The 13,819-nt window shown below is 48.7% G+C and overlaps 8 protein-coding genes across 8 annotated transcripts; 3 read left to right on the forward strand and 5 right to left on the reverse strand.

The window, feature by feature from the left end:
- Nucleotides 1-1,391: 1,391 nt before the first annotated feature.
- On the reverse strand, nt 1,392-1,586 carry EURHEDRAFT_430444 (uncharacterized protein; the record flags this gene model as incomplete). The annotated part of the gene is made up of 1 exon (XM_040783407.1): nt 1,392-1,586. A coding segment is annotated over one exon (195 nt), but the record flags the coding sequence as incomplete, so codon positions are not given.
- Nucleotides 1,587-2,525: 939 nt separating this feature from the next.
- EURHEDRAFT_432226 (uncharacterized protein) lies at nt 2,526-2,696 on the reverse strand (the record flags this gene model as incomplete). The annotated part of the gene is made up of 1 exon (XM_040783416.1): nt 2,526-2,696. A coding segment is annotated over one exon (171 nt), but the record flags the coding sequence as incomplete, so codon positions are not given.
- Nucleotides 2,697-3,926: 1,230 nt separating this feature from the next.
- Nucleotides 3,927-4,124, reverse strand: EURHEDRAFT_467985 (uncharacterized protein; the record flags this gene model as incomplete). The annotated part of the gene is made up of 1 exon (XM_040785226.1): nt 3,927-4,124. A coding segment is annotated over one exon (198 nt), but the record flags the coding sequence as incomplete, so codon positions are not given.
- Nucleotides 4,125-4,394: 270 nt separating this feature from the next.
- EURHEDRAFT_382268 (uncharacterized protein) lies at nt 4,395-5,605 on the reverse strand (the record flags this gene model as incomplete). Its single annotated transcript, XM_040779514.1, has 2 exons — nt 4,395-4,421; nt 4,481-5,605. The coding sequence occupies 2 exons, from the start codon at nt 5,603-5,605 to the stop codon at nt 4,395-4,397; spliced, it is 1,152 nt and encodes a 383-aa protein (XP_040633792.1).
- A 1,742-nt stretch (nt 5,606-7,347) lies between these two features.
- EURHEDRAFT_390604 (actin-binding ADF family protein) lies at nt 7,348-8,065 on the forward strand (the record flags this gene model as incomplete). Its single annotated transcript, XM_040779840.1, has 5 exons — nt 7,348-7,353; nt 7,417-7,427; nt 7,493-7,744; nt 7,810-7,858; nt 7,920-8,065. 5 exons carry the CDS (start codon nt 7,348-7,350, stop codon nt 8,058-8,060), a joined length of 459 nt encoding a protein of 152 aa, XP_040633793.1. The 3' UTR covers nt 8,061-8,065.
- Nucleotides 8,066-9,387: 1,322 nt separating this feature from the next.
- On the forward strand, nt 9,388-10,858 carry EURHEDRAFT_467944 (fungal specific transcription factor domain-containing protein; the record flags this gene model as incomplete). Its single annotated transcript, XM_040785223.1, has 4 exons — nt 9,388-9,567; nt 9,652-10,086; nt 10,140-10,375; nt 10,432-10,858. 4 exons carry the CDS (start codon nt 9,388-9,390, stop codon nt 10,856-10,858), a joined length of 1,278 nt encoding a protein of 425 aa, XP_040633794.1.
- A 385-nt stretch (nt 10,859-11,243) lies between these two features.
- EURHEDRAFT_519379 (uncharacterized protein) lies at nt 11,244-12,265 on the forward strand (the record flags this gene model as incomplete). The annotated part of the gene is made up of 2 exons (XM_040786783.1): nt 11,244-11,284; nt 11,347-12,265. 2 exons carry the CDS (start codon nt 11,244-11,246, stop codon nt 12,263-12,265), a joined length of 960 nt encoding a protein of 319 aa, XP_040633795.1.
- Nucleotides 12,266-12,284: 19 nt separating this feature from the next.
- EURHEDRAFT_417774 (uncharacterized protein) lies at nt 12,285-13,791 on the reverse strand. The gene has a single exon (XM_040783274.1). The coding sequence runs from the start codon at nt 13,736-13,738 to the stop codon at nt 12,320-12,322; it is 1,419 nt and encodes a 472-aa protein (XP_040633796.1). The 5' UTR covers nt 13,739-13,791; the 3' UTR covers nt 12,285-12,319.
- Nucleotides 13,792-13,819: the final 28 nt, after the last annotated feature.

The raw sequence follows: 13,819 nt of genomic DNA on the forward strand, positions 1-13,819 counted from the left end.
GTCGTCGGTATGTGGAGTCGCGCTACTATGGTTTTACGATCAGTGGATCAAACCAATAAGGTAGGCGTGTGAAAAAAGGAAAGGAGAGGAGATTCGATATTATGTCACGGGCTCGGTAGCTAGTAGATATTAACGAATTGATATTCCTATCTAAACCAACTAGTAGCCATCGACGGGAATCTCGAATCTGAAGAAGCAAAAGGAAAGGAATTCTATCTAGCAGATGAAGGGGTTATTTATAGATGACTGTACGGTATGGTTCTATCCATGTCGACTTTGTTCGATTCGTTTGTCATACTTAGTCGTAGACACAGCGTCGAGTCGTCGACACGACGTCAAACCGTAGACACGACGTCAAGCCGTCACACATATGCGGTGAAACCTGTCTTCTTAGTGAGGATGTCTGCTACTGGTTGTTGACCCCATGGATGTGCTTCTGCTTTGCGGCCCTCACGGCAGAAATAGAAATGGGAGGGCTCTTTCCTGCGGCCGCATGAGCATGTCAGCAAAGCATCATCATGTTTAAAGCGCTCATGGTACTCTGCAAAGTCACCATGACTGCTCCTGGCAGCAAGGAGGCGGCCCAGGGCTGCTTGGGGAAGCTGGAGCTCTGGTGGTCGCTTCTCTATGCCTATGCCAAGGTCCTTGTAGCGTTTGGAGGCCTTTTCTGCCCAGAATTGTGCAAAGCATTGCCAGTGCACCCTCTGAGCTGCCCGCTTAGCGGCTGCCAGTGAGGCTGGTGGGGGAGGGAGCTCCACAAGAGCATAGCAACCCATCTTGGCCTCCTTATCTGCTTCTTCATTTCCTTCAATGCCTGAGTGTCCAGGGACCCACTTCACCTGCACTGTGCCTGACTGTATGCCGGGTGCTTTGGGGTGTTGTGGCCATGTCCAGGCAGCCTCTTGAAAGTTCATGAAAATCGACTGACTCGAACCTTTGGGTTGACGCTGGAGTTGCTGCACTGCTTCAAGATTGTCCAGGCAGATATATATGTTCGTGGAGTGCTGGGTTTTGGGATCCTTTAGGGCTGCCTGTAGGCCCAGCAGGGCTGCTCTAGCCTCTGCATCAAAAACCTCATGGTTGGGGAGCTTTGCATGTCCACTGAAGATCTTGGTCTTGCTGGTTCCCCAATAGCCTGCCCAGCCAGCACCTGCAGCCGTGCCTTCTTTTCCTTTGGACCCATCTGTATAGACAACCATTGACAGTGGTGGGATGAAATCCAGCCATCTCTGAAACTCTTCCCTGGCCTGTGCCTTTGAGGTAGTGGTTGGCTGCTCTTTGGGCTCCAGATTTGAGTCCCAGGGGCTTGTTAGCAGCGGGTCCACTTGCTCGATGGAGTGGAAGTTTTTCGGGTCAGCAGCCCGGAGTAAGCGGGTACTAATATACCAGTTTGGTTGGTGCGTGACCCGGAGGTGCAGGGGGTGTTGGGTGTCTAGTTGGTGGATTCTGATGGCCAGGTTCCGCCGTCTTTGGTCGAGGAGTAGTTCCATGGGCGGTACAGCTGACTCCCGATGGAGTATGGCTGTTCGGGTGGTCCTGTAAACTGGGAGGGTCCCTAGGAGCGCATGGCGGAGTACCTGATCCAGACAGGCTATCTGGGCGCCCACCCCATTGGAGATGAGTTTCTGTCTGCCTGAGAGGTCCTGTCTTAATCTTCTCCGCCCTGGCCACCATGCCTCAGCCCCATAACACAGAACTGAGACCACACAGGCAATTGTTGCTTGCCGCAGTAGGGGAGCTTTAACTCCTCATACAGTGTTAGCCAGGGCTTGGATGCCATCAGCAGCCAGTCTTGCCTTGGCCGCCAGTGTCTGGGTGTGTATTCTGAATTTGAGTTTCCGGTCAAACCAGATACCCAACCATCATGTGGCCTCATTGAGTTGGGGAGGTTTAATCTCCACTGTGCCCTCAGGGGTTTGGATTGAACAGGTGGGATTGTTCCTTTTCCATCCCTTGGCAAAGTGTTGGAGTTCTGTTTTGGCCAGGTCAAAGGTGAGACCCTCTCTTTGGCCCCATTCTATCAGGTCTGTTGTGATGTTTTGTAGCCTGGTGGTGTTTTCTTCAAGGGATTTGCTGACAACTAGTTGGCAGATATCATCTGCATATCCAAAACGACCTCTGCATGCGATTGTTGGACCTATCTTGAAGACAGGTTCAATGTACAGCATGAACAGAATTGGTGAGACTGGGGAGCCCTGAGGCAGGCCTGCTGGGACTGCAAAGGTTGGGCTCTGATGCCCATCCAAGCATATAGCAGCTGTTCGGTCTTGGGTGAAACTTGACACCCAGCGGAGCACTGTGGTAGGCCATCCTTGGCTACGGAGTCGGTGGTTCAGCCTGCCTGAAAGGACCGCGTCAAATGCGCCTTTCAAATCCAGAGTTAGTATGGAGGCACTGAGACCCCGGGCCCAAGATTCTTCAATATCATGCACCAAAGCTGCCGCCAGGTCAGAAGCTGAACGGCAGGGAAGGGCCCCAAATTGTTGGGGGTGGAGCACCTTGTGTTTGATGGCTGTCCAAGCTAATCTCTGGGCAATAAGGCGTTCCAGTCCTTTCCCCAAGGTAGAGAGGAGAGCGATTAGTCTGTATGAGCATGGGCTACTGTAGTCCTTCTTCCCTGGCTTGGGAAGGGCTACCAACAGGGCTTGTCGGAAGGGAGTTGGGTGCCATCCAGTTGCAGCGCAATGTTTGTACAGAGCTGAAATATGGGGGCCGAGAGCAGGCCAGGCCTTCTTCAGGACAGCATTGGATATCTCATCTTGCCCAGGTGAGCTGCTCTTGGCTCGGAAAATAGCTTGGTATGCTTCACCAGGTGTGATGGTTGGAAAGGGAAGGGTTGCCTCCAGGTTATCACTATTGTCCAAGGGGATGTCATTTGTACAGGCAGCCTTCTGGAGGAGGGTTTTTACTAGGAGCTCTGCTTTGGCGTCAGAAGTGGTGTGGACTATATCTCCATTCTTGAGAGGTGGGATTGGGAAGGATCCCACTGTCCTATTCCACTTGATTGCTCTGAAAACATCCTGGCTGTCAGTGAAGCTGTCCAGTTGTGTTTGCCAGTATTGGCGCTTTGCTTGGCGTATTGTGCGGCGGAAATTTTGTTGTGCTGTTTCTCTTTCAGTTAGGGGGCTATCTGGGTCTTGTGAGACTCTTCGGAGCACCACTACTGTGTCCTGGCAGTCCTTATTCCACCATCTATGGCCTGATGGGTGAGCATGGGCTCTTTTTGTGGATGCTTCCAGGGCATTTGTGATTGCTTGTGTGATTGCAGAAGTGTAATGGTCCAGAGCTTCAGGTGTGAGGTCTAGCTGTGCTGGTGGTGGTTTGCCCAAAGCTGTTGCTTCCTTGTGGATGACTGAATGAAAGATGTCTTCCTGCATAGTGGCCATTCGGAGGGGCGGCACAGGCTTTGTGTTGTTGGTAGGGTGCCAATGGACAGTTGTGGACAGAGCTATGTGGTCTGCTAGGACTGGGAACCCTGGTGCTGGCTCTGTGTGTGTTCCTAGGCAGACCAGAGGCCTATTGGCCCAGGTGAGGTCGATGGTGTTGTTATCATGTGTTGGGGTGTTTGGCTCAAGCATCAAGGTCATCCCCTGATGATCTACCCATTGCAGGAAATGCTCTGCTCCTGCTGAGTTGATTGTATTGGTCTGCCAGGATGCATGGTGGAGATTGAAATCCCCTGCGACCAAACAGGGCCTGGAAGGGAGGGTCTGGCTTAGGAGGTGTTTCAGCCCCTCCCCTGCCTCCACAGAGCCAGGGGGAGCATTATACAGATTCAGTAGTGTCACTTGCTGGTCTCCTGAACCCACCTGGACTGCTGTCAAGTCCCGGCTGGGATGGGGGCCATATGGCAAAAGCTCTGCTTTAAGCTGTGGGTGTTTGCGGATATATGTGAGGGTCCGTGGTTTGCATGCCCAGTCTTCTATTGGTGTGAATAGATTGAAGGCAGGGTGGTGTTTAGAGAGGCGTCGTGTGCGGAAAGCAGAAATCCATGGCTCTTGGATAAGAATGACATGGTAGTCTTGTTCGAAAGCAAGTTGGAGAGCAGCTTCATGAGGGGAGGGACTCCGGGCCACATTGACCTGGATGATCCGCAGCTGTGGAAGTGTTTTGTCATATCTCATTGGGGTGGTATGGGACTAGAGCCTCCTTCTGGGTCTTTGTCTTCAGAGGTGGGGTTCATATGCCGGCCAGATTCAATTCGCCGAATGGCTGCTATTTGAGTCTTGGGTACCCGGACCAAAATGCCCTGCTTGATGCTGGGACGTACAGGGCAGTTTTTGTGATCTGCTGGAGCTGGACCTAAGCAGTTTGCGCATTGCTGGGTGTTCTTGTGAGGTGTGGGGGCCTCATGGTTCTCTTCAGTGTGGTCTTTATCCCCGCACAGTCGGCATTTAGGTCGTCGAGTGCATGTCCTGGGGCTATGAAAGTCCCAGCAGCGGGTGCATTGTTGGATTCTGGGGTTTATGTTTTTGCGTACTATGCGGAGGTTCTTGCCAAAGAAATGGATCCAATGTGGGATTCTTGAGGCCGCAGTCTCCGGAACTGCCAGAACAATTGTTGCTGTGTTATCTGTGTTAGATATGTGGCTCTTTCTGGACCAGTGTAGCTTAAGGGGTGAGGTGCCAGTCTGCAGTTTGAATTCCTCTTTTGCTGCTTGCTCTGACACTGCAACTACCGAGCCATCATAGCCCATATACTGTTTAGTAGCTCCTGGAATCACAAAGATGGCCCACTTCTGTTCTGGCTCAGCATTAGAGCCCTGGATTGTCTGTTGTATTTCCTCCTTCTTGTCGAGCAGGATCTGTCCGCTTTGGGTGTCTCTAGGCCCAATTGCAAGCCCTGTGGGAATATGTTGAATCTCTTTTATGGTGTTGGTCGCTGTTGGGCCCAGATCATTCCGCAGCTTCTGTAGTACTGCATACGGGCTGGCCTGCCGGGCAGGGTGATCAGTTGGGAGCCGGAGGAAAAGGCGGAGAGGTCTTCCTAGCTTAGGGGGCGTGGTATATGATTTCCTTGTGGTCTTGCTGTCAGATTTGGACTCAATGGCAGCTGCGTATGTCTGGGGGCGGCTAGCTGGGGCTGGATTGACTGTGGGGCTTTGGTCTTGTATCTTGGCAGTTGATTGGATGAAAAAACTCTGCACGAATGTATGCAGAGCCTTGCCAAAGGAAAGAGCTCTAGGCTGTTCTTTTTGTTTCATGGAGGAGATCTTCTCATCTAGTAGGGATAGAATCTCCAGTATGTCCTCATCTTCTTGCCTTTCTCTTGTAGCCCGGGCTTGTAGGATAGTACTGACATGGCTTGTCAGTTCATGGTCCAGCTGCCCATCCGGACTCCGGGACTCTGGGAGAGCTGGTGGTGGATTATCTATCAAATCCATGTCCAGGTCCATGTCCATGTCTGGTGACATTGAGGTTGGCAGAGTTGTGTCCAGATCATCTGGGGTGTTCTCTACTAGGGGTGTCTGTTTATCTGGCTTATCTGGCTTTGGTCGTTTGCGGATTCCCGCCGGTTTGGCGATGCCATGGATCAGGCTGTTGTCCCGTTGTTGGGGCGTGCCTGTGGCGTGGTCTCTGGCTGCGAAGCGAGTGACAGGTGCCATCAAGTAGTGTCTTGAGTCAGTAGTAGTAGTAGTAGTAGTAGTTGCTATTTAACGTCGGTGAGAGATCCCGGTAACGGAATATACGACGGGCAGAGCGGAACTGCCTGGCTAGAGCCTGAGGCTATTTATGTACAAAAAACACATCCCGCGCGGGAGGATGCTCAATATGAGGCCGCCTGGGTCGCAGTAAAGTCGAGAGGCATAGCGAATCTATCCGGCATTTACCTGTTGTTTTCGCAGGGGGAAAACCTCACCCAGGCTCGGGGAAAAACCTGCGAGAGATAGATACTTGGTATAGACAAGATTTGTGGGCGTAGGGTCAGGCAGGATTCGAACCTACAAACTGCCTGGTGATGTGCGCACCGGCAGGCTAGCCAGGCTCAGTGTCTATACCACAGAGCCACTGGCCCTAGAATAGTGGTGCGAAGTACGTGAGGACGTCAGGGCGGTAGCTCACCACTGAGACTTACGGGTGGAAATGCGGCCGTTTATGGCCTCAGTAGCGGTCATTTTCGGCGTCGATTCCACAGGTCCTCACATTCTATATGTAATGGATCACTGAATCGTCTCAGATGGCTGAGGCTACTGACTGCAGCAAGCATCTGATAATCAACAATTCAACATCTGCTCTTCTAAACTTTAACCCTTCAGGAATGTTCGAGCACCACCAAATGATGATAGTAGACCATGAATCATAACCTAAACCAGCCTCCCGAAGTTGAGATAGTCACCCAGATGGTGGCGGCCGCGCCGGCCACCAACATGTAGTCCATGTGGGAATGTAGGGCATAAGATTAGCCAATGTCCTAGTAGATAGCTGAATGAATTTAATGGCGTTGGTGGTTAATAAAATCGATTCCAATTTAGGTGGTGTGGTCAGTTGCGTCGCTCGCTTACCGACCACGTTCTCCAATAATTACAGCCTTGACTATTACTTCTTTCTATTTCCAATTATCTCTAAACATATGATCACTAAATCATACGGCGGATATCGAATATTGCCGGGGCGGATATCGTCAACACCCCTAGACCTTAAGGAGCTTACTAGCGGGTATATCAATAGGAAGCCCAAGGCTGAGATGAAGTTCGTGGATAACTGGGAATAGAGGATCACGCAAAAAGGGTCTTTGTTCGGTAGGGTCGACGATAAATGTACGCTCAATACTAGGGTCCATGTTCGAAATTTATCTCACATTCTCTGAACAACTGATAGTAGCTGTGTAGCGTCAATGCATTGTAGGGGTTATCAATCTCTGACCCTGCAATAAGAGGGCCTATGTCGGAATCGAACATATCCAGAATGTACAGTAGTTTTTCGAAGTCAGTTCTCTCCAGTCTCACGCATCAATTCCCCGCGAGTAATGCCGAGATACGCTAATCTATTTCAGTTCACCATCTCAAGAATCCGCAGAACCGTGTTAGCGCGGCCATCGTATACGGCCAAGACTGCATATGCCGTAGAGAGCCACTGAGCCAGCCTCGGGGTAGGTAAACATGTTTCTCTCTCTGCATAGTCTGTTCTAATTTGCTTGTCAGACAATGGAGCTAGACGGGTTGGCTATGCCCGCCTCTTCGGCCCCCGAGACCGGGCCCACGGGGCCGGGCAGCCGATAACTGTCCCCTTTCGCTCACTACAGTTCTGCCTGGAACAAGACTTGTGCCATTTAAGTAGCTATTAGACACTGTTGATGTGTGTGGACTTAAAACTGCTATCCTGAGTGACACATTCTATCTCAGCCAACATGTCGGTCAGTGTACTACCTACCACCAGAATCAACAAATCGGTCACTTACAATGTCACCAAATGTTAGATTCCATCAGGGTGCGTTATCGATCATTTACAAGCTCCTCAAAACCAAGATCTCACACTAATCTCATGAAAATTAGTGTTAATGTCCCGAATGAATGCATTGCCGCGTTCAAGAGGCTCCTCTATCATAGAGGAACAAGTAGGCCTACCTTTGTGATCTACAGAATCTCTGAGGACAATACTTCCGTCATTGTGGAGGAGAGCTCTTCTGAGAAGAACTATGAAGCATTCCTCAAGAAGCTCACTTCCGCCGTTGACCATGAAGGAAATCCTGCACCTCGTTACGCAGTATACGATGTTGAATATGACCTGAACGACGACGGTCGAAGGTATTGTATTAGTTTCGGAACCCTACTCAGTGTACTGTGACATGTTCTTTGCTGAGTATCTCTAGAGCAACAGTTATCTTTATCAGTTGGATGCCCGTGGAAACATCTACACGAGTAAGTTCTTTTACAATCTCAATATTCCATTACCACCAGTGCCATCTGATCTCATTGCCAGTTTCGTATGCTGTATGCTGCTACCAAGGAGCAGCTTCGAAGGGCGCTTGATGTCAAGGTTTCGATTCATGCAGATGACCTACTGGATATAGAATGGAAGGCGGTTTTACGGGAAGCTAGTGGCGGGCGAGCTCGAGTATAGGCCAGCGAAGTTTTCATTAATCGTTGATATTCGCAAAGCTCTTGATATTTACTTTTCTTTCGTTTCTTACTATGCCAACGTCTCGAAGCGAACAGCAACGCTACGACATCAATGGATTTCAACAAACATGTCACGTATTAGGTTACTGGTAGCACCGGCTAGAGTACATATTCAGGACCAAGTTGAGTGCCTTCGTTGATTATAGAACACTTGTAGTGTAACCTAAATAGCCTGGTTGTCTGTGCTAAGGATGATGTATATTGGCTTGGCGTTTATCGGGTCATCGGAATCGCGGGTCCGAGGGAGCGAAGAATCTCTTTCCGACACAGACGCAAGTTCGTTTCACAGAACACCATGCCACCAGTAAATGCTGAAGAAACAATTCAGGCGAGGCGACACAGGCTTTCGTCGGTCCCACGGGCGGTAAGGCTCCAATATCGAGCTATATTTTTTTTCACATCTAACAGCTTTGTAGTGCGAAGGATGCAAAATTCGCAAGGTACGTGCTCCATGGGAGACTTGGTCCACAGACAATGATGTGCGCTAAGAATCTCAAAGATTCGCTGCGATCGCACCATACCTTGTGCAAACTGCCAGGCAACCCAGATTACATGTCGACATCCTAATGAAAAGCCAAGAAGTCAGCTACAAGCCGATAAGGTAGCTAGTCTGTATGTGTTGCGGGCACTAACTCAGAATAATGCTGATAATTGCGCAGTGAAAGTCTCGCAGACCGTCTCGAGAGACGTCTTCGCAGCGTCGAATCCAGACTCGCAGCCTTGGAACACTCGCAACCAATCCCTGTGACTGGGGATGCGGTCAACTTAGATGTCTCATCTCTTGCATCCCAGCCGGTCGAAAACGGTCATCTTTTCGAAGGCGAGCCATCGTTCACAAACCAGTCATTCCAAGCCAGTGAGAGTGTTCGAATGGCAGCCCTCTCTACTCATACAAGTGATGGCTCAGCTATGGACCATTCGTTCCATCAACTACAGAAAACTCTTCGCGCCTCACAAAGTCTATCAAAGTATAATTTCTTTTTTCGCAAGTCAACTTCACAATTCGTATCGACAGCTCAGCCTCTGCCTCCTACCCTAGTGACTTGTATCCTGCAAAGAATGAGAGGTATGCTATACCTCTTCCACTGGCAGACACATTGTTGTTGTGGAAAGTTTTCCTACTCACAAGCTTTTCATTCTGAACTATTCTAGTTCGCCGTCCCGTTTTTCTTTCATCCTATGCCATCAGTGATCTATCATTAGTTGAAAACTTATGCCAAAGTGTCTACTCTACCTCTGACTTAGCATCCGCTGGCGAGGTTGCCAGCATGCATGGAGTTCTATTTTTTGTTCTGAAAGAGCTTATAGCAATGAAAGATCAGCTCTGTCAGAGGTTCGACCTCGCTACCTACTTGGATCACTGCGAACAAAACTTCGTCGTTGCGGTGGAAACCTACGAAGTACTTGCTGTCCCGAGCTTCGAAAATATCCTTGCATTGACTATGGGTGTAAGTAGAACCAGGCGTCTGCACATGGCTTAAATGGATCTTCCCTATCCTTTTATCCTATCAACAAGCTAATCGAAGTCTCAGATGCTTAAGTCTCAGGGAGAAGCAAAACCCTACTTATACTGGAAGCTCGTTTCTGCTGCTGTCACCCATTGCCAATCGCTCGGTTATCACCGTGAATCGACCTATCAAAGCATCCCATCTAGTAAGGCAGAGAGCATCCGACGGTTGTTTTGGACAGTATACGCCTTTGATAAGAATATGTCCCTTGTGCTGGGCCGTGTCTCTAATATGCAGGGTCTCGAAATTGACACACAATATCCAATTATTTCAACGGATTTGGCTCTCCGAGCGTGGGATGAGTCTTTCATTATGGGAATAAGGCTAGCGGAACTTCAGGGTCGGATCTTCGTTGGTCTTTACTCTACCGCCACTATGGCAAGGGTTTCGTTTGAACGATCACAACTTATCAGTGACCTTGCAGTTGCGATGGAAAAATGGCATTTTGAACTTAAGCAGGTGAGATGAGACAACTGAGTCTATCTACCTCTGGGTCAACTGACAATCTACAGATTAATTCGGAAGGAGTCAATAATCGTCAGGCGTTTGATTTGTCCAGAGGCAATTGGGACATACTCTTTTATTCGACCCTCACATTGCTTTTTCATGCGTCCTCAGCCATCGGAGTGGAATTGCAAATTAGCCCCCGTTGTTTCCATGCAGCCCGTAATAGTTTACGGGCTCATCTGGATTTCTTTCCGCAATACCAGAAATCCCAACTGCTCTCAGATGCTGACTATCTCAATTGGTCCGTTCTCTCACTTTTTGCTCGATTTCAATCAGTCAATCCACTGACACTTTCAGGGTTCTTTTGTCTTCCTCTTTCATTCCGTTTATTGTTACTTTCCTTCATGCTATTGCTGCAAAGGACATGGCAAATGTCGTACTTCTTGAACAAGTGATGGGCACTTTGGAACATTCCCGAAATGCCTCTCAAAGTTCAGAACACCTTTATAACATATGCGCCACTTTCACCCAAGTTGCTAAGAAGCTGGTACAATCACAACGGTTGCCTATAGGGATATACAACCAACAACAGGACTCACTGAGATTTTCGGATACCTCGCACAGCACGTCTCTATTTCACCCTGAAAATTTCCAAAATGCCTTTGAATCTGGTGATACGAATCGTGTCAGCCCATCATCTGCTATAGATATTCTCAATGATTGGCTTAGTGGACCGCCTTTTCCGTGGGATAAATTTGAGGTGGACTTTGAGAATTTCCCATAATGAAAATGGAACACTTCAGCGTACGATTCGAGAGTTAAATGGGTTAAGCTGCGTGTAATTCTTTTCGAGAATGGTTAGCGTATGGACAAAACATACAAGAAATAAAACATTTGTGAGTAACAACTTGTTAGGATTGAGAATGCTTGGTTTGACTACGCGAAACAATACAAAGTCAAGTGGATTCGTACGAAAATAATCTGCCATGCATGCAAACGACTGTCCTTGTTTCGATATCCTTCGGGTCCGCGGCTCCTGCAGGCCGAATTATGTGGGGCTATATTTTTGCCAAAAAAACCATCTTTCACCAACTCGGACGGGGTTGGTTTATCCGCCTTTTCTCATAAATTATCTAGCATGACAAGTACTGCAAAGAATGTCATTGAAAATGGAGAGAGGAATCCTGGGTGTGGTCAGAGAATGCGACAAGTATGCATTTCTCCAGGAAAATTTCTGCTTCTCATACAAACATCGCTAAAATTGGTCGATAGCTTTTCGTGCGACGAGCCCACAACCCGTTCAGAAGATCCGGAAAAGCCCTATGCATTTAGAGTGAACGGATGCGATTCTGTATTGGGATATATGACACGAGATATTGTTCGAAAAATCCAGTGGTCCCATACGTGGTCAATCGACCACCACCAACAAACTGTAACTTTGGCTACACCAGCAACGGCAACAGCCGATATGCGCTCTCGAGCGCTTGACGATACTCTCAAGGCCACAAAAAAGCTAGGTACCATATCATTGCTAAATAGCTGGCGCAATGAAACTTTCCCGGTTTATGGTCCAAGGGGCGAAGCCCTGCTCGAAATAGAGCGTTGCGCAAGTGCCTTGTTTGGGATTGTGACATATGGTATACAGCTTATCTGCTATGTGAGGGATGAACGAGGCCTCCAGCTATGGATTGGTAAGAGATCAGAAGAAAAAAAAACCTATCCAGGCATGCTCGATAGCACTGCAGCCGGTGGTCTCGGTGCTGGGAAGCTTCCAATTGAAGCTCTTATTTCCGAAGCAGAAGAAGAGGCATCCATACCAGAAGAAATAATTAGGATGAAGGTTAAACCAATGACGCCGCTCACATATTTCCACATCCGTGGGAACAAAGCTGGTGGGGAGAGCGGCCTGTTCCAACCGGAGGTTGAGTATACCTATGAGCTGGAACTGGATCCAAGCATGATTCCCGAACCAGGGGATCCCGAAGTGGAATGCTTCAGACTGTACACGATTGAGGAAGTACTTCAGGCTTTGAAACAGCGACTCTTTAAGCCAAATAGTGCAATTGTTGTGGTTCAGTTACTCATTCAACTCGGAATACTGACCCAGGAGAATGAGCCGAGCTATTTTGAAATCTTGTCGCACTTGTATTGCAAGCTTGAATTTCCTATCTTGATGCAACAGTCCTGTTAAAGATTATTCTGAACGAGGTAGTAAATTGTTAACTGAGCTTTTTTCATTTTAGTCTTAGATATTAAACCTCACATCATCCTCATTTTTCCTATCAATTGCGAGAAGGATCTGCCATAGTGGATCACTTTCCAAAGCATCCATATGATTTCTCCGCAGCATGACCATTACTTCGAGCACTTCCTGAGATACAGCCCGCTGGCGTGGTAGAATAAGAGCAACCCCATCTGCTTCCATATAAGGCAGCCTTACGAACTTCGGCCGTCCCAGTAAATCGCCAAAGTCCATCTCATATAGCTCAAGATCAGCCCAGTTTGTGATCGTGAGATCGCGCGATCCAAAGAGGTCCCAGCCCACAAAAAGAGACCTACAATCCTCCATGCGATCTATCAGGTGGTAGACCTCCGCGATGTACCGCGAGTTAATCACGGAATGAGATTGCGACTGGGCAATGTGTTCACATATTTTGGCGAGCAAGCGCACAGGAGCTTCATCGGATGTAGCTAAGGCTCCAGCTGGAAACTTCGACAGGGAGTAAAACACTGCATTTCCGAAAAAAGGGGATTCGAGGGTCGAGAAGTCCTCGCCAATGCGCTGTCGGCCATTGACTGCCATTGCTAATTGACTGATGTCTCCTCCAAGAGATGGATTATATTGCATTCGAACCCGGGTGACTGTGGTCCAGATAAGTGCGCATATCACAGTATTCGTGGTCGGTGCTTTCGACATATATTTGCGCATGAGCTCCTTCAGAATATCAATCCAGTGCATTGAAATCATAAAGAGCTTGGATGTACATGAGGGGAGTTCATCTGGTACAGTAGGTGGTATTTTTGAGTATTCGGGGTGCAGCAGGAGTAGATTTTCGGAAGAGATTGATGAGGTCTCTTGGAGATCGAACGATAGCGCTTCCGCAAGCCGTTCAGATCTACTCCGGGACGAACTGGAAAAAGTGAATCTAGGATCGGCGACGTTTCGGGCCCACAGTCGCATAATTCCCGAGAATCCAGTCCCGTCGACAACGTTGTGATGTAAGCAAACACACAAGCCCAGACCTTCATCAGCGAAGCGAAAGATGCTCGTGGCGAAAACAGGAACTCCCGTTGCGAAGAGAGCATCGTCGATCATGCTTGGAACTGGCCACATGTCCGATGGGATGGTTTCTGGGGGCATTCCATGAGAAGATGCGCATTTGTATGATGCCGCTATAGTCCCTTTGTCGACAAGAGTTGGCGCATTGTTCGCATTCCATCGGATCTCAATAGAGGAAGCTCTGTCTTGAACTGATGCCTTTGGAAAGACTCGCCCAGATAGCCAAGGCAGCTGTTCCGAAAGCCTATCAAGACCGGATTGGAGACTTTGAGTGATTTGGAGCGTTGAACCGGCATGTTCGAAAACAAAAAGAACCCTAATGTAGGTTCTAGGCATGGGCAAATCTAGCGGTGCTAGTTGCTCAACGTAAGTTCGATCGGTCATGATTTTCTGGGATTGGGGATATCGGAAAACCAGGCATTGACATTATTGTTAATGGTGACTTTATATTGAGGCATAAGGAGT

This window comes from Aspergillus ruber (genome assembly GCF_000600275.1).
Source record: "Aspergillus ruber CBS 135680 unplaced genomic scaffold scaffold00062, whole genome shotgun sequence".
Taxonomy (NCBI): domain Eukaryota; kingdom Fungi; phylum Ascomycota; class Eurotiomycetes; order Eurotiales; family Aspergillaceae; genus Aspergillus; species Aspergillus ruber.